Genomic DNA, 18253 nt, shown 5'->3' on the forward strand with positions numbered 1-18253 from the left:
ATGGGCCTCCGAGGAGTTTGGTGCTACTAAATAGGTCTGTAATGGCGCCTGACACTCTTAAACAGGATCTGTCATTTTCAACGCTACTTTGAGATGTCACACGTTTGCGTTACTTCTGGACACAACATGTTAATGACAGCACATGCTGACACAACAGGTTGTTATGAAGATGTGTGGGGTTGTAACAAAAATACATGATGTTATTTCACACTGGATAAATGCGTTAAAAATGACACATCCTTTTAAAGAGTGCATCAAAATGACTTTTAAATTTGGTTTCTCGTGAATATTGGGGAAGCAAGTCAAGTAGCAGCCTAAAGAAATCTGATTGACACATTGGATATGACTGGAGTGGGATAGGGTGGGATGGGACAGTTCCACTAATCAAAATGCATTGTAGCAGATCAAATATGTGCCACAAAGGGTTAAAAATCAGATTTTTAACAATCACTCCAGGTTGTCAGACAATTACGAACAAGTGGGAATAAAACTTGGGTAGGTTTTTCTCGTGCAGACTAAAATTTGTCCGCCCTAGACAGATTTGACTGGTGAAAGTTTGGTTATAACAGTCAATTAGCACTATCAGGTTAGCACTCCAAAGTCCATCATTTCAATCAGGGATGCGTCTGATAATTGATCAGTAAATGAATGTGTCGAGGTGTGTTTGAGTTGTGGATTGGTAGAGGTTTGGCATAGATGGAATAAGTATGGGGAGGACAGGAAAGTGGAGGGGGGGCAGGGTCCCCTCCTGTGCACAGGACCCATAATTCCTAGCTGCGCCCCTGCTGCACTGTAGCAATTTACATAAAATGTACACAAAACAGGACAAATCTGTGCCACAAAGGGTTAAAAATCAAATTTCTCTGCCCTTATGTAAATTCAGTCACGATGCTCATGTTGGGTGATTTGGGTTAAAAGCTGTGATTGCATTTCACCAATAGGCAACAGATCACCAGTGATCAGTGTTGTGAAGGCTGGCAGGAGGACAGCTCACCGCAGGATGACAAAGTCAAATGCAACGGGGGCCAGCGAGTGTCGTGATTGAAATTCTCTCTGAACAAAACCTCGTTTGTGTGATTATTGTTCGGCAAGCTCGCAATGAGGCAAAAATCCATTCCACATGATGCATTCATTGTTTTCAGCCAAACACGCACCAGGCCCCACAGCAGCCACAGCTACTGTATGGAGCTCACCAAAAACAGCTACAGTAAGCCTATTACAACATGCACAAGGATACTGCACAAACACCCCAACTAAACTGCTATGTGTAATATCCTATTGCAATATTATAGAAATATTATAGTGATATCATAGGAAATAAAATATAACATTAAGAATAGTTATGAACTCACTATTGAGTACCACAGACACACTACAAGTCCCTATAGGAATTAGAGTGATATCAGAAGATTTAAAAATGCCATTAAGTATAATAAGGTCGCTATAAACTTACTGAGCACCACAGACACACTATAACTCCCTGTAGAGACATTATGGGGATATTATAGTGATTTGTCGTCAGTGGTGAGGCAAGTGATTTCAATTTGCGTCACCTTTCAACAGGTGACAAGGCAATAAAAATTTAACTGGCGCTGTTGAAACAATAGCGGCTCAGGTAACAGATAGGCCAACTAACAACTATACACACGCACACTGATAACAAAATGCGTGCGCAAAATGCAAAGCCAAGTGATGAGGAGTTGAACAAGTGGTGTGCTGCTGCTGAATGACTCACCTCTATCCATTTCTGCGCCTCCAGAAACGCGGAGTCTGCGGCCGACTCGGTCAGAGGGAGATGCTGATGAGACTGTCCTATGTCTGCAACCGGACTTGCCATTGGCGAAGAAGCGCTGCTCTCCAAGAACAAAGCCTATAAAAATGTGTAAAAGCAACTCTGTGCCGCGTTAATCCACCGAAATGAGTCAAAAATTGTGTCAGTCACCCGTTTCTCCTTCGTCGTTTCTGTGTCGCAGCAGCCCCGGCAAGGCAACGGACTAGTTGCTGCTCCCCTGTATCGCTCCCGTCGGTGGAGACTGTGGGCAGACAACCGGTGTCAAGGTAACCAGAATTACATATAGGACTTCCGGTTAGCACTTTCATTATAAAAGCTTTATTGACGACCGTGTAACACGTCATTAACATGTTACTAGTTTCCCTGTAAGAGTATAACGAATTACCAGTCAAAAATGTCTCTTTACTTTTGCTATCATTCCCTCTGAAAATTATCCAAAAGCTCCACCACCATCCCCCATTTTGTTGTCATCATCTTCTAAGCTAACGTTAACTAACGTTAGCTTATTTTATAGCCATTGGACAGCGTCACTATTTCCCTGATCATTCACAGGAAAGAGAAGAGAGTTATCTAGATTTTTATGATTAAGAGGATGCAATTATTACTTTTGGAGTTGTAAAGGAAATTAGGCCTGGCATAATGAAATGGATTTTCTCTCAGGGAATAGGTGAGGTGAGTGATAATATTAGGTTACTTTTTAAATGAATACTACACGAAGACTCAAACACAAAACTTATACCAAACAATTTGCAAGGATGTTTACAACCGTGAAAAGTAAAAATAACCACACTTTCCTCTTGCTAAGTGATACTGAACCCGTGAAAAATGTAAGGGGTAACAGAGAAGCTGACGTTAGCTAATATTAGGTTAGCTAGGTTGACTATGAGTTAGCCTAGCTGACCCTCCAAGTTCAATTCAATAGTTAGCTAGCCTATTGACCATCAAGATCATGAATGCCGTGATCATGAGTGAATGAGAAACCGAATTATTTATAGGCTATATTTTGGCAAGAGTTAATGTTATTTGTCATTCAAGTTTGTCAGTTGTCAGTCAATTTGTGCTCTGAAAAACTGGTTCTTTAGTTCCGCCTATTTAGGTTTAACTAACTTAATTATTTACAAAGTCCCTTTCATACCACACCACTATCTATCTATCTATCTATCTATCTATCTATCTATCTATCTATCTATCTATCTATCTATCTATCTATCTATCTATCTATCTACCTATCTATCTATCTATCTATCTATCTATATCTAGCTATCGTGACAATTTTGTGCTTTTATTTTGAACGCAAAATCCTCTTACTTCCGGTACCAATCTAGTTACTTCTGGCTGACTTGACGCAGCTGGGCCGACGGGACTCGCACACCGCAGTATGATACGCACCAATGGCCAAAAATACACAGAGCAGCGCCGCTCCACAGTCAGCCAATGAGGGCGGCAAGACACTGGGGATCTCACACCCACTTTCACAATGTGGGGCAACAGAGAGAGAAGAGTCAGAACTAGAGCAGAGGTAAATAAAACAGGTTAAACTATGACCTCCAGTCAGTGATCATCATAAGACAGACAACCACCAATAGAAGTTCAATTATATTTTCAGAAACTCATTGTTTCCTTAAAGACCCTATCCTCATATAACTTAGATCAGTTTGATATGATGTTTTCTCTGAATTTCATATCATAAAGTCATATTTTAGCCTAAAACAAGTGGGTTGACTAACTTTATTCTGCAAATAAAAAGGTGGGTAAACTGAGTTAAGGTGGTTTTACGCTCCATTAGGCTTCATCCCTATCCAACAGTCTACAGGTTCCTATTCCTATACCAAACACTACAGCAGTGTGCTAATTACAGAAATCAGCTGTAGTGTCTGGTTGGACTGAAAACCTGAATACTCTTGGCCCTCCATGGCACATGATCGGACACCACCGATTTAGACCATAGCTTATTTCCAGTCGACCTGCAAGATGAAGCATATTTATCTGTTTAAAGTCTCAGTCTGTGAGTTTTAAGAGCTGGCAGCCTGCGGCCCTTGCCTATTCATTACTGAGTGGCAGGCTATAGGCTTAAGAAGTTAGACAACATGATAAACCTTTTGCAATTTTGCCATCCCATTTTAACTCGGCTTATTTTGTTTCAAGTCAAATTAGGGAATTCCTCTGCAGCTTAATGCTAAATTCAAAACTCTGTCAGTAAATAGTCTACTTCTTCAACATTTTGTTATTCTCTGTGTTAAGGTTATGCTTTTAGGCTATTTTTGCAGGAAACTCTAATTCAAAAAGTAAGGCCTAACTGGTTTCACCATAGACTAATGCTTACTAGGATGCTCCAGTTGGCAAATACAAATACAAATACTATGGCTAAAATACAGAGGTAGGGACTTGAGTCAGACTCAAGTCACAATTACCTGAGACTTGACTTGACTTGGGTTCTGGTGACTTGGGACTTGACTCTGACTTGTACTTTGATGACTTGAAAAGGTTTCAAAAGTCTTGACTTGAGATCTTGTGTTTGTGTAAATGACTTAGATTGAAAGTGATGAGATTTGTTCCACCGGACGACTGAATTTAAATTCTGTTTTCTGAATTTGTATAGAATGATTGAATTTATTGAAGTTGAAACTGATTATAGAAATCAAACTCATGATGCTTTTTATCCTATTAAAACCATATTGCATTGAAAAGTCCTAGATATTTAGTTTTCTTTAAGGTATTACACTGACACTGGACTCTTGATTTGTTCTGACTTGACTTGCTGTTCTACATTTAGACTTGAGATTTGACAATAATGTCATGGACTTGGACTTGATAATCTACATAGACTTGGGACTTGACTTGAGACTTGTGCCTCAAGACTTGAGACTGACTTGGGACTCGAGCAAATTTGAGTTGGTCACACCTCTGCTAAAACATTAACAGCGACTAAACCTACACTTTAAGCACTGGCCAAATCTACCAACCTGTAGGCCTATAATGTCCCAAGTCTTATTATATGGAGGTATATCTTCCATAACCCTATGTAAATTTAGCCTTATCTTTCATAATCCTACATTTAAGACTTTTTAAGACCTTTTCAATGCCTGGTATACTGAAATACAAGTTGAATCTTGAAATTGAAATGAATATAAAAATGAAAAGAGGGAGGAAAGACAGCACATCAAGGAAACCTCAACATTTTTAAACATCATTGAAACTGAATCTAAGACTTAAAATGCTTTATTCAACTGTATCCAAGACCCTTTCAAGGCCTTGACTTTAGGCAATGTGATTCAAGACATTTCAAGACTTTTCCAGGCCCTGCAGACAGCCTGTAGTGATGAGTGATATTCTTATATCTTTGCTGACCTCTTGTGGAATAACAAAGCGATGCTGGAAGGTGGGAGGTGGAGCTTCCTAACCAGTCCGCTCTTCTGTCCCTCGGGCTTCTCTTTCCCACCAGTCACTGTGGTCACTGCTTACCAAGTCAGCTGATTAGTTGCCTGGATACCAAAAACAGTTAAGCTTTCCACTCAGATAGACTTTGTCCAACAAGATCTAGGTCTTTTCTATCAGACAAACGAGCTTTGTTCTTCAGTAGGCTTATTTTATTTCCTGGTTACTTTCTTGGCTGACTGGAGTGAGGATCCCATCTGTGCTTGACAGGAGGCACTCTCAGCCTGGACAGACAACACAGCAGCGTGGCAAGTACAAACCCACTTCTATTCATTATAATATTATGCTGTAGCTTCTGCTTTCTGGGGGGAATAAGTCTGTTCTTACTCCTGTCTCAATAAATTGGTTCATTTTCATTCTTTGAATATGTTTAAATGAGCTGCTAGGAAATCTTGAGTCCATATTCTTTAAACTTTGGATTTTCTGAAGTCCATTGTAGTCGTTGATAGTGATTGTTAGTTGAAAGTGAATGATTGTGTTGCTAGGGTTGGACTGGTCTATGAGCTATGGTAGTAGACTATGTTGACAATTTTGACACCTTTTGGAAGAGAAGAGATCTGTTTGTGCAGGATAATATTCATCTCAGTAAACATGGGGCATCGATCCTGTCAGCAAACATGCTGAATACACTGCAGCACTTATGGTCCGGTGCTAATGTTCTTGTAAATACATCCTGGATTGCATGGATTGCATGGATTGCATGGATTAGATAGATTGCATAACAAGCTTTTGAATGAGCCTTCCCTTGAGACTCCACTTTCTGAATTGTAAAGGTCTTGGTCTAATGCATATGAATATGAGGAGCTCAGTACTGAAACGAGACTCTAGTTAGAACTAATCCACATGTCTTTTCTTTACTGAAGAAAAGTTTAGCTCTTATTGCACTTGATGGTTATAGAGTGGACACAAAGAGGAGTGCAAAGGGGAAGGCCTGTTAAATGATTAATGAAAAGTGGTGATTTCACTGAGTAGCTCACCTTCAGCCAGAGAGGGGCGACTAATCAGTGAAATCACCTGCTGTAGTGTTTAGTTGGGTGGAAAACCTGCAGACTCTCAGTCCTCCATGGCACACGGTTTAAAAGGTACAATGATTTGTTTTAAAATGGCAATCAATACGATTTAAACCACCCCATAGCACAAAATGACCATAATATACTCACTGCCAAAAGAAAATCAAGATTGAGCTAATGTTCATATTTAATTTACCTAGTGTGATATTTAATAGGTTTGCATACACATGTTAAGTGTTCAATACTTGTGCAAGCAATTTGTGAACAATAATGACCAATAACAGTCTGTGACAGTTTGTGACAGCAGATCCAGAAGCATGTAGATGGTCCAAATTGAAAATCACAACATAAGATGGGAGAAGTTCATGATGTTTGAAATCACCCCACCAGTTAAATGTCTTGATGTAATGACTTCCTCTGAGCTCAGTGGTGTGTACGGCCCCCTCCTCATGGACCGAACCTGGTTCCTGATGTACTGGATATCCATATTGTCCCATGCTTGTTGCACAACTATGTTCATGTGCTGGTGGGTCCAACATCCGAGACCATCCAAGTCAGCCGCTAAACAGCGTTGCATTCATGTGCTTCATGTGCTTCATTCAAGCAAATGTCAGGTTTTAGTCTGGCTAACTTCAAACTTGCAATAAAAAGCGTGTATGTGTTTTCTTACTGTGGACTCAGAAAACGTTTTTTTTTTTTTTTTTTTCGCCTTGATGAGAAGGTTAAAGGTCACCATTGCATCATAACTTGGAAACTTGGGTAGCAAAATTGAATTATCTGGGTGTTCATGTGAATTTTCCAAGTAGGAATTTGTTTTTCTGATATATCCACGAATCCATGAATCCACAATGACATGATTCAGCTGACTGTGCTCAACTGGCTTCAGGTCTGGTGAGTCGGCTGGCCATGGCATCACGTTGATGTTGTTGTCCTGCAGGAACTGTGTGGTAATGTGTGCAGTGTGAGGTGTGAGGACGGTGTTTGGGTGTGCCCTAACTAATGGAAGAACTACTGGCTGTAGGATCTCATTGATGTGACAACATGCAGTGAGGATTCCACTCACATTTGAAAATTTGCTAATCCCACATGACCCCAACATTGACTAGACATGGGGCGTGTTTCATAGCCCCAAAGTTTAAAAGGAAATGGTAGTGCATTGAACGTCCTGTTGCAAAGCGTTTGTATGGGTTGTTATTGGCTGAGAAGGTGATTCTGAGCGTCTCCTTCAAAGAATTCCCAATTGTGTATCCACATGATAGACATTTGTACGTAGCCTATGAAAATACAGAATCATATCTAACCGCCTCGAACAGGATCAAATATACCTCAAAAGCCATTACAAAACGTTTCACACCATTGGGAGAAAACATGTTGTTCAACCTGGAAAATGTTTTGCACTGTAGCAGTCTCAGCACTGAAACTGCAGCGAAGCATGATTATTGTTCACCAACGAAGTAAACAAAGACCAATATATGTATATATATGTATGCTGTTGCCATTCCTTCTGGTCACAAATAAGTCCTATAGATTACTGAATGACCCTTTAGTTTTTGTAGAGTAGGTGTCACTTTTCTCAAATGGTGGAAATCTAATTTTGGAATGAAGCTCTTCAAGGCTCATGAGTCATACCGCCGAGTTCCTCATCACACAAACTCAGCTTCTCTCTTTCATCCACAGATTTTGAAGGCTTGTTGTCACCGTCTTTCCCCACGGCTCTTTAGATGTGGCTGATGGTCGTTTCGGTCCCGCTGCTTCCCGCCATCGTCATGGTATTCAACCGTTACCGTGTCAAAATCACAACGCTGTGCCATCAAGCCCTGGCCTGGGCGCTGAGGTTGATGCGAGGGAGAGTGTGTGTCAGGAGCACACACGCCTTCGTCTTCTCCAAATGTACCCACGGCAATGCTGACAGCGTCCTGGAGACCTTTGACCTTTACGCTGACACACACCCCTCTCTCAGCATTGGCCCACAAAGGGGTAAGTCTACATCAGAATCATTTTAATCGGTGATATTGATGCAGAGACATAAACAGCTAATGGAGTAGAACAGCAGTGACTAGGGTTTAACTAATATGGGTTTTCAAAGGCCGATACCAATACCAACATTTTTGTATTGAAGCTGCCAACATTTTGTGCACATAGATATCTTTAAATTCTTTCATTATCATACCAAAAATTACAAGGGTTCAGTGTTTCCACCCAGAAATGTATTCTTGTCAGGGCGGAAAAAACACTGAAACAGCATTTCTACCATCATAGAATACAAATTCTCCACTGATACCCAGACTGATGAAATTACTTTTGAGTTAGTAGCTTTAAGGCACCTCACTTATTTTTACGAAATGACTATTTTGCGTTAGACGTTTCCACTAATATGGATTTCTTTATTTGTTATGGTGGATTTTAATCAGTTTTGAAGCTGCAATGAAAAAAGCATAAACTGCTAGCCTTAAACTAGCTAGCTGGAATGCTAACTTAGCATTCCAGCTTTGTCCCTGACATCAACTTTCAGTTTCAGCTGCATGACACAAGTTTCCCTTTCGCTGTGTACATTCTCTCCTAGTTTATTAGCAGTGAGTGAGATGGCAGCATCTATTGGCTTGTCTGTTGTCTCCAGCTGCAGAACTGAAATTCAGAAATCGCACTCTCATGGTTTGTGACACAAAAATAGCGCAACACCTGCACCATGGTTGTTAACAAAATATTTTCTTAAAAATACATTATGCTGATAAGGCAGATAATCACTTTTCTTCTGTCATTTCTGTTGACATGATTTTACTAATTTAAAGGACAGAATGTATTGTAAACAAGAACCAAAAATTCTATTCATTTTGGCAGAAAAAAAGAATCCATTTATTCACAATAAAATGGCATTTTGAAGCATCTTTCTTCCTTAATGTGGTGTACTTGAGGCAGGACATAACAGTCAACGTGATCATTCAAAAGTGTTAACCAATGAGATATCAGTTAGGGAGAGAAACAATTGTATTTGATGGAAGGGGCAGTGGGGCAGGATTGTTTAAACATCTGTGATTTTTTTTTTTTATTGGATGGAATTTTTATGTCACTTGTTGAAGTCACTACTAAAGATTTCCCATTTTCCAGTTTCCATTTCTCATTTTCCATTTTTTTGAGCATAAATTGCCAAATAGGTGTATGGTATGATAGTTAGAATGAGTTAAAAAGGCAAAAAAAGTCATTTTTCATGTCACTGTGACCTTGAGATCCAAAATGACTTCTACATTATTCTGATGGTGAATAACTCAGCCCCCCTGCCCCCTGTCCTCTCTCCAGGTGAGGTGCTGGATGGGGTGCTGAGGCGGGTCCAGCCCCGGCGGGTGCTGGAGCTGGGGACGCACTGCGGCTACAGCTCCGTCAGGCTGCTGCGGCTGCTGCCCCCTGCTGGCAGGCTGCTCACTGTGGAGCTGGACCCACTCACTGCTGAGCTGGGGGAGGAAGTCATACTGGTGGCCGGCTTCAAACACTCACAGGTACACTCAGGAAAAATTACTTTACATACATACATACATACATAGATAGATGGATAAATAGACAGATAGATAGATACATAGATAGATAGATAGATAGATAGATAGATAGATAGATAGTTTCAAAACTGGGTATACCATTTTTTTCCTTCTTCTTCTTCAAGATAACAAAGTTGTAACATTTTAGTCATTTTAAATTAAAAATTGGATTAGAATTTTCATTTATTAAAATGTCCAACCTCAAAAAAACAAAGACAACATGACAATGACAAAACACACTAAATGACAACCAAACACAGTGAAGACAAAATACAAAATGGAAAGTAACAAGCAGAAAATAAATTAAAATAGAATGCAGATAATGAAATGATGATGATTTGCCAATGAAATGAATAATTATTCAAGGGAAAGTGATTGTTGTAAGTGTCTGTATTCAAATAAGGAAAGAAAAAGAAAGGGGAGTGTGCGTTGTGTTACTGAATAAAGACGTAATGCAGTTTAGTTCCTCAGACCCTCTGACTCATTGGCAGCATGAATATGACTATTCCACAGTCTAGAGCCTCTATATCTAACAGAGAACTGACACTGAGTGATCCGAAATCTGTGAAGATGCAGGTTTTGTAAGTGGTTTCAGAGAATTCAGGGTTTTCTGAATTAAAACCTGTATCTAACAAAGGGATTCCTCTTTCCTGCCTCTGATACTCTACAGTTCCAGGTGTTGACATGTAGCTCGGCCGAGGCCATCCAGACCCTGCGTCCATTTCTCGAGCCTGAGCGTGGGACCAGTGCGGGTTTGGACCTGGTGCTGATGGACCACGACCCCCAGCTGTACCTCCCAGACTTGCTGGCCCTGGAGACAGAAGGCCTCCTGAACCCCGCCGGCTGCTCCGTCCTCCTGATCGACAGGAACCAGAGAGACGAAGCCATCAGAGAAATCCTGGAACATCTCAGAGAAAGACAGAACCGCTACTGCATCAAGACACAGCTCCACTTTATGACGGAGATCTTCTACCAAAAGGAAGGTACTGAAAGTTTAGGGAAGTGAGTGTATGCGTTCTGTTGTGTGTACTTTATCAGTGAATATTGTTGCATATATTTCAATAAATCATATGATTCGGTTATTTTCCTTTGGCCATGTTTTTTTTTGTTTTGTCAAAGATATCTCGGTACAGAAACCTGTCAAAAAAGAGAAAGTCCTTTTCTGCCACCTTACTACACATCTTTCACTCTTCCAACTTCCACAGTACGTATGTGAGTGGAGGAATTAGCAGGGGTGTGTCTAGGGGGTGGCCTTGGGTGGCAAGGGTCCCCCCTGAAATCTGACTGGCCATCCCCAAATCGTTAGTTATGATTGGCAGGTTAGAGGTGGGACCATCAAGCCAGTGCATTTTTGTTGTTGTTGCTGTTGTTGATTTTTGTTCAAAACTATGCTCCTGTGTTCCAAGAAACATGCCTTCAAGCAACGGGAAGCAAAGAGAAAACCGGGATCTTTTTATGTGACAAAAAAAAGTATGTCTGACCAAACTGAATGGCAAGCATGAATGCAGCACCTGAAGATAAAAACCAGGAGGTAATGTTAGCCTACAATTTTTATATACATACAGTAGATAGTGATACTTGGAAACATTATGGATAATTCTGGTTATTCGATCTCTTTCATCACTTAATTCAGTGATTCTCAACCTTATCAAGCACCCCTAATTCAGTCCACGTTAGGGCCACAGACCCCCATTTGATTAAATTTTTTCTCTCGGACCCAAATCTGAGAATATTTTTATTGTTAGTGTATTAGTATTGTTGTGTGTGTGTGTGAACACAGGTGTCATTGTGCTCACATTGAAGAATTGGAGGATTTGTTGGAGTCTCAGTTGGAAGTCGACACCATCTTGTCCTCCTTGTTCTTCTTCTTTTTTTCCTTGCGTTTTGGAGTAAGGGCATCAGCGAGTCTATGCAGCAAGCTACACTTCTTCATCTTCTGCGTCTTCTCCAAAAGCTCATTGTTGTCCCGCTCCAGAACAGCAATCTTATCCATCATTATGATTTTTCTCTTTGCCCACTCTCGGTCTTTCTCCTCCAGGGCCTGCTGGTTGTCAATTTTGGCCCTGAGGAGACCGGTCCTCTCTTGGGCCTGGACTTGGGCCTGTTCCTGGGCCTTTTCCTGGGCTTGTACATGGGCATGGACCTGGGCCTTGACCTGGATCTGTGCCTTATCCTGGGCCTGGTCTGGGGCCTTTTCCTGGGCCTGTTTCTGGGCTTGGGCCTGTTCCTGGGCCTGTTCCTGTTCCAGGACCTGGGCCCTTTCATGGGCCTTTTCCTGGGCTTGGGCCTGTTCCTGGGACTATTTATGGGCCTGTTTCTGTTCCTGGTCCTGGACCTTTTCCTGGACCTGTTCATGGGCATGGACCTGGGCCTGGACCTGGATCTGTGCCTTTTCCTGGGCCTGTTCCTGGGTCTGGACCTGGGCCTTTTCCTGGGCCTGTTCATGGGCATGGACCTGGGCCTGGACCTGGACCTGTGCCTTTTCGTGGGCCTGTTCCTGGGCTTGTCCCTTTTCCTGGGCATAGACCTGGGCCTTGACCTGGATCTGTGCCTTTTCCTGGGCCTTTTCCTGGGCCTGGGCCTGGACTGGGGCCTGTTCCTGGGCCTTTTCCTGGGCCTGGACTTGGGCCTGTTCCTTGGCCTGTTCATGGGCCTGTTCCTGGGCCTCTTCATGGGCCTTTTCCTGGGCTTGTTCATGGGCATGGACCTGGGCCTTGACCTGGATCTGTGCCTTTTCCTAGGCCTGGACTGGGGCCTGTTCCTGGGCCTTTTCCTGGGCCTGTTCATGGGCATGGACCTGGGCCTGGACCTGGATCTGTGCCTTTTTCTTGGCCTGGACCTGGACCTTTTCCTGGCCCTGTTCCTGAACCTGGATCTGTGCCTTTTCCTGGGCTTGGGCCTGTTCCTGTTCCTGGTCCTGGACCTTTTCCTGGGCCCGTTCATGGGTATGGACCTGGATCTGTGCCTTTTCCTGGGCCTGTTCCTGGGTCTGGACCTGGGCCTTTTCCTGGGCCTGTTCATGGGCATGGACCTGGGCCTGGACCTGGACCTGTGCCTTTTCGTGGGCCTGTTCCTGGGCTTGTCCCTTTTCCTGGGCATAGACCTGGGCCTTGACCTGGATCTGTGCCTTTTCCTGGGCCTTTTCCTGGGCCTGGGCCTGGACTGGGGCCTGTTCCTGGGCCTTTTCCTGGGCCTGGACTTGGGCCTGTTCCTTGGCCTGTTCATGGGCCTGTTCCTGGGCCTCTTCATGGGCCTTTTCCTGGGCTTGTTCATGGGCATGGACCTGGGCCTTGACCTGGATCTGTGCCTTTTCCTAGGCCTGGACTGGGGCCTGTTCCTGGGCCTTTTCCTGGGCCTGTTCATGGGCATGGACCTGGGCCTGGACCTGGATCTGTGCCTTTTTCTTGGCCTGTTCCTGGGCCTGGATCTGTAACTTTTCCTGGGCCTGTTTCTGGGCTTGGGCCTGTTCCTGGGCCTGTTTCTGTTCCTGGTCATGGACCTTTTCCTGGGCCCATTCATGGGCATGGACCTGGATCTGTGCCTTTTCCTGGGCCTGTTCATTGGCATGGACTTGGGCCTGGACCTGGACCTGGACCTGTCTCTTTTCGTGGGCCTGTTCCTTGTCCTGTTCCTTGTCCTGGGCCTTTTCCTGGGCATGGACCTGGACCTGGACCTGGACCTGGATCTGTGCCTTTTCCCGGGCCTGTTCCTGGGCCTGGACTTGGGCCTGTTCCTGGGCCTTTTCCTGGGCCTGTTCATGGGCATGGACCAGGGCCTGGACCTGGACCTGGACCTGGACCTGTGCCTTTTCCTGGCCCTGTTCCTGGACCTGGATCTGTGCCTTTTCCTGGGCCTGTTTCTGGGCTTGGGCCTGTTCCTGTTCCTGGTCCTGGACCTTTTCCTGGGCCCGTTCATGGGTATGGACCTGGATCTGTGCCTTTTCCTGGGCCTGTTCATGGCAAGGACCTGGGCCTGGACCTGTGCCTTTTCGTGGCAGAGGTCTGTTCCTTGTCCTGGGCCTTTTCCTGGGTTCAGGAGCCCAGTCTTTCTCTCCACAGGGAATTCCAGGTAGGCTGTGTGCCCTGCTGTGCTGTGGGCGGGCCTTACCTGGACATCCTCTGGCTCTGTGTTCTGCTGTACCTCCATGTGCTTTTTCCTCTTGTCTTGTTTTCTCTCGTTAGTCGCCTCCATTGCACCAAAAAGTGAAATACCTCTGTGAGCCGCTGCACGCTCTGTAGGCTTTGTACCTTGGAGTTTTAACATTGTAACATCACACTGCTTTCAGTGCTTTCAGCCTGAGGCTGCTCACATTATCAACAGCACATCCCCAACTTAAAAAAACAAGTTTCTAATGCCACTGAGTAGCTGAGTAGCCCCCCTACCCCCACCTTCCCCTCCCCCGTCCTTTTTTTTGTTTTGTTTTGTTTTGTTTTGTTTTGTTTTTGTTTCTGTGTTGTTGTTTTTTTGTTTTTGTTTTTTTTTGTCTGCTTGTTTGTTTGTTTTTACTTATTTATTTGATTCATTACTGCTATTCTTGCTTCTTATGTTTCGGTTTTATTTTTGCATTTTGTATTATTATCATCAATATCATTTATTTATTATTTGTTGTCGTTGTTATTGGCAGCAGGCCACCTGTTTAACGTTCATAGGGGATAAAATGGAAAAATTTGGAAATACCTTGCACAATTTGTATTGCACAGTGTTACTTTGATTAATAAAAAGACCTTGGAAAGAAAGAAAAACACAAGTTTCCTTGCTGCCTTAAAATTGTGAGTTGACTGAAGTAGTACTGAATAGTTTGGTCAAAGATCATTAGTTAGTTGTTCTAATGTAGAAAAGCTAACTGAGTGAACTTAAGACAATAAGTTCAATCAACAAATGTCTAGTCATGCTGATTCATGTTTCCAAGCTGAATGCATTAACTGATGAACTGAAATCCAGTGTTATTTATTTTTTCACGAGATTTGCTAAGTTTAAGTTTCTCTTGTATCACATGATTAATACACAGTTCAGCATATAGTATGCAGCTACAATACACTTACTTGTAGTGGATTGTACTTGCCATGTGCATCAGAGAGAAAGTTACTTGACTGTGAATTCCCAGATACATAGATAAGATAGATAGTAGATTTTATCATGGTTTTGTAATTATGTATTTTCTTTTTATCAGAAATTGACCTATGATTCACCAAACATACATACATAACAAGTCTCTATCCTGTAACTTCATTCAAACCAAAAGAAGGAAGAGTTTCTGGAGAGTTAAACTGAATGCAATGCATACTGGGAAGTCTGCTAATAAACTAACAGTGTTGAGTTTAGTGAATGCTTTATAAGGTGTTCGTTCAACTCAGAATTTTAAGTTTCAAGATGTGAACTCATGATTTTAAGTCATGAAGCTCATAATTAGCACTTTCAAGTTGAAATTGACAAACACATCTATATACATTGTGTTAATGGATAAAGATGAGTCACTAAATTGCACTATGAGTTTTTACAGTGAAGGACCCCTAATTTAGTATACATTAGGGCCACGGACCCCCATTTGATTATATTTTTTCTAGCGGACCCAAATCTGAGAATATTTTTATTGTTAGATATGATTTTGTCCAGAATTCCTTGCCTATCTGTATTGTAGGCAGAGAGATAATAGTGAATCTATGACTAAAACAGTAATTCTTCTACATTCTCTAATTGTGTTAACTTCTTGTAAATGAAATGTTGAAGTTTAACAATTTAGCAATTTGCTGAGGACCCCCTGGAACCCCCTCATGGGCCCCTGGAGGTCCCTGGACCCCATGTTGAGAACCACTGACTTAATTCACTGGAGAGCTGCCGGGAACGGCAAACACAATCTCCAACAGTTGAATCCAAAAAGTGATTAAAACATGTCCTTTCAATGCCCACACAGCAGTGGGACCTGCCTACATCCCTCTTAAATGCCATGCACAGTGCCACCCTGCACTGAGTCTGTGCCCCACCTCGGCCACCCCAGTCAAAATGGCCTGAACATGCCACTGGGAATTAGAGGTACAAAAAAATACAAATGATTTACCATAATTTCTCAAATTCTTTTACTCAAAAACATTTTTTTTTTCCTTAGATGAAGAGGGAAGAAACAAAGTCAGTTTATTTTGTCCTGGTCCTCAACAAGTTGTGGTCCTAAATGTTTCACTTTCTTTGTTTTTGAGTAGTATTTCAATAATAAATAACAATTGATGAGCAATACATTTAATATAATGAAACTATTTGATTTTAATTATTGGTGTAAATTACACACCACCACCACCTAGTGGCAATGCTGTGGATTGCACATTTACTGGAACACTGCCATTTAGTGGTGCATCTGCAGATTACAGATTACATTTGTAGTGCAGGAACAAACCGTCAAAAAGGGCCTTAGTTTTTACATGACCTTGTTTTTTCATAACTGTTTTAACCATATTTTGACATTCTGGTTGCTTTGGAGTGTAGGGACACTACCTGTAGACCATCAGTGCAAATATGATGTAAATACAACCAGTAGGTAGAAAATGACATGGGATTAATTTGGTAGTCCCTCTTTCAGGGCAGGCGTTTTTTTGCACTTTTGTGGTGAATCACTTCATTGATGAATTTAATGACTTTTGCAGTAAAAAGAAGAATTATGACCATCCATTTCATGAAGGGGACATGTCAAAGTTATGAAAAAACAAGGTCATGTTTTGTTCTACCCCGGGTAGGGGTATCTCAAAATTTTGTGGGTTTGGTTCCTGCTCTATTGTATTACACCACTGTTGTGTAAAAACAGAACAGCTGGAAAAAGAAACAAGATACTTTAATTTCATATACAGTATAGGTTTCATTGTTAGATTATCTAAACAACTCGTACTTACAGTATAAAATATTTTTGTCACTTGTCACAACAGGAGAAAATGGGGACAGATTCAGGTCACAATTATATACTTACAACCATGAAACATTCCCATAGTTCCCATAATACACTGACAGTCTAAATTACATATGTTAGACAACGACTGAAAAATGAAACACATCTCCTCTTGCATTACACAAACTAATTTCCAGCTTTGGAAAGCTCAGGTGTTAAGTGTCCCTACCAAACTACTCCTGCATGTCACCACATCTATGACACAGATGGGTTTGAGGGGAAATACGGGTGGCTGCCCTTTTAAAGTGAACGGGCCTTTCAGTAATCTTATTACCACTACAGGCTATCAGTCAATCTGCAAACAAATAAATTATGTGATATTTTTCTTTCTGTTGCCAATGCACTTGATTTATCAAAAGGTTGTACTATGTCAAATAAATATCCTTTTTACTTCAGTTGTACAGAGAAGCAAAATGACTTATCTACTGCAAACCCCACTTGGTCCTGCAGAAAAAAGTGATGTCAGTACTCCATAAAGCTGAGATGACATAACTGCCTCTTCCTGGGTCCATCTGCGGTAATGAAGTTATGCATCAACACCACTGCAATTGATAAATCTAGGGCGATCATTCAGTAGTGGAGCGGAAATATTGGCATCAGATATGAATTATACCTTTGCTTTATAGCTCTACCAATGAAGCTCATAAAATATTCAAAACCTTGATTTCAGTTTGCATGCTGACGCTCAGTTTGATGAGCCAGGCCATTGATCTGTGACAGCAGCTGGGATAATACCACTCCCACGCCTCCCTTTCCTCAAATGAAATGTTGCTTGGGAACAAAGAGAACAGGATTAAAATATCCAGCCAATTATATTTTCTTGTCTTTTTCTTCTTCCAGTCTCCTGTATGCATGGCTGGAAATAAAAGGCTGCATTGAAATTGTGCTGTGCAGCTGCTGTGAAATGCCAACAGAAATTTCTGAAGGCTCAAAGATAGCAACGCTTTTGAGTTGAAGTTGTCACCTACACCGATGTACAATCTCTTTTCTCAAAGAAACTCAAACACAAAGCCGGTCATGAGGTCTGGTACATCTGTTCTACATTCAGTTTCTTTCTTGTTTATCATTTTGAAAAAAGAAAATCTTAAAAAGAGCCTAATCGTTGGATCATTGCATGTGTCTACAAAAGACAACTAATCTCCTACCACACTGTAGAGCTATCTGAATATTAAGCACAAACGTCAGTGTGCCAACATTTTTTCAAATTGCATTGAATGTTGTTGATAAAGACTCAAATTGTGAGAGTAGAGATGATGACGCCAAAGCTAAGACATGGTTATTACCAGGTGTAACAGCAGCGGTAACTCTAACAGTTTGCAAGAAATCTGATTACCAGCCAAGAAAGATTTACAGAGCAGATCATCTAATGTGCATCGGCAGCTGTTCACATTATCAGGTATACAGCAGGCAGAGCAGATGTACCGAATGTGTCTAGATGTGTAAATGTGCATTGTAAGCTATTCACATTATCAAATTTACAGATGGAGGTAACATATTACACTGTTAGCTATTCACATTCACAAAGAATAATCAGGTGTTTGTTTAACTGTGACTGCAAAGG

General features: G+C 41.9%; 1 protein-coding gene and 1 pseudogene across 2 annotated transcripts in view; one reads left to right on the forward strand and one right to left on the reverse strand.

Annotated features, from left to right (window-relative positions):
* Window positions 1-1952, reverse strand: part of LOC139663823 (LIM and calponin homology domains-containing protein 1-like) — a 113665-nt gene extending 111713 nt beyond the window's left edge. For both annotated transcript variants that reach the window (XM_071542574.1, XM_071542573.1), the window contains exon 1: window positions 1736-1952. In XM_071542574.1, coding sequence (XP_071398675.1) covers window positions 1736-1837 — 102 coding nt within the window. In that variant the 5' untranslated portion in view covers window positions 1838-1952. The remainder of the gene's footprint in view (window positions 1-1735) is intronic.
* Window positions 1953-13257: 11305 nt separating this feature from the next.
* Window positions 13258-18253, forward strand: part of LOC139663822 (uncharacterized) — a 66739-nt pseudogene continuing 61743 nt past the window's right edge.

This window comes from Centroberyx affinis, unplaced genomic scaffold (assembly GCF_046629955.1).
Source record: "Centroberyx affinis isolate AG114_WGS23_722 - 3 ecotype Tasmania unplaced genomic scaffold, CSIRO-AGI_Caff_v1 ptg004126l_1, whole genome shotgun sequence".
Classification (NCBI taxonomy): Eukaryota; Metazoa; Chordata; class Actinopteri; order Beryciformes; family Berycidae; genus Centroberyx; species Centroberyx affinis.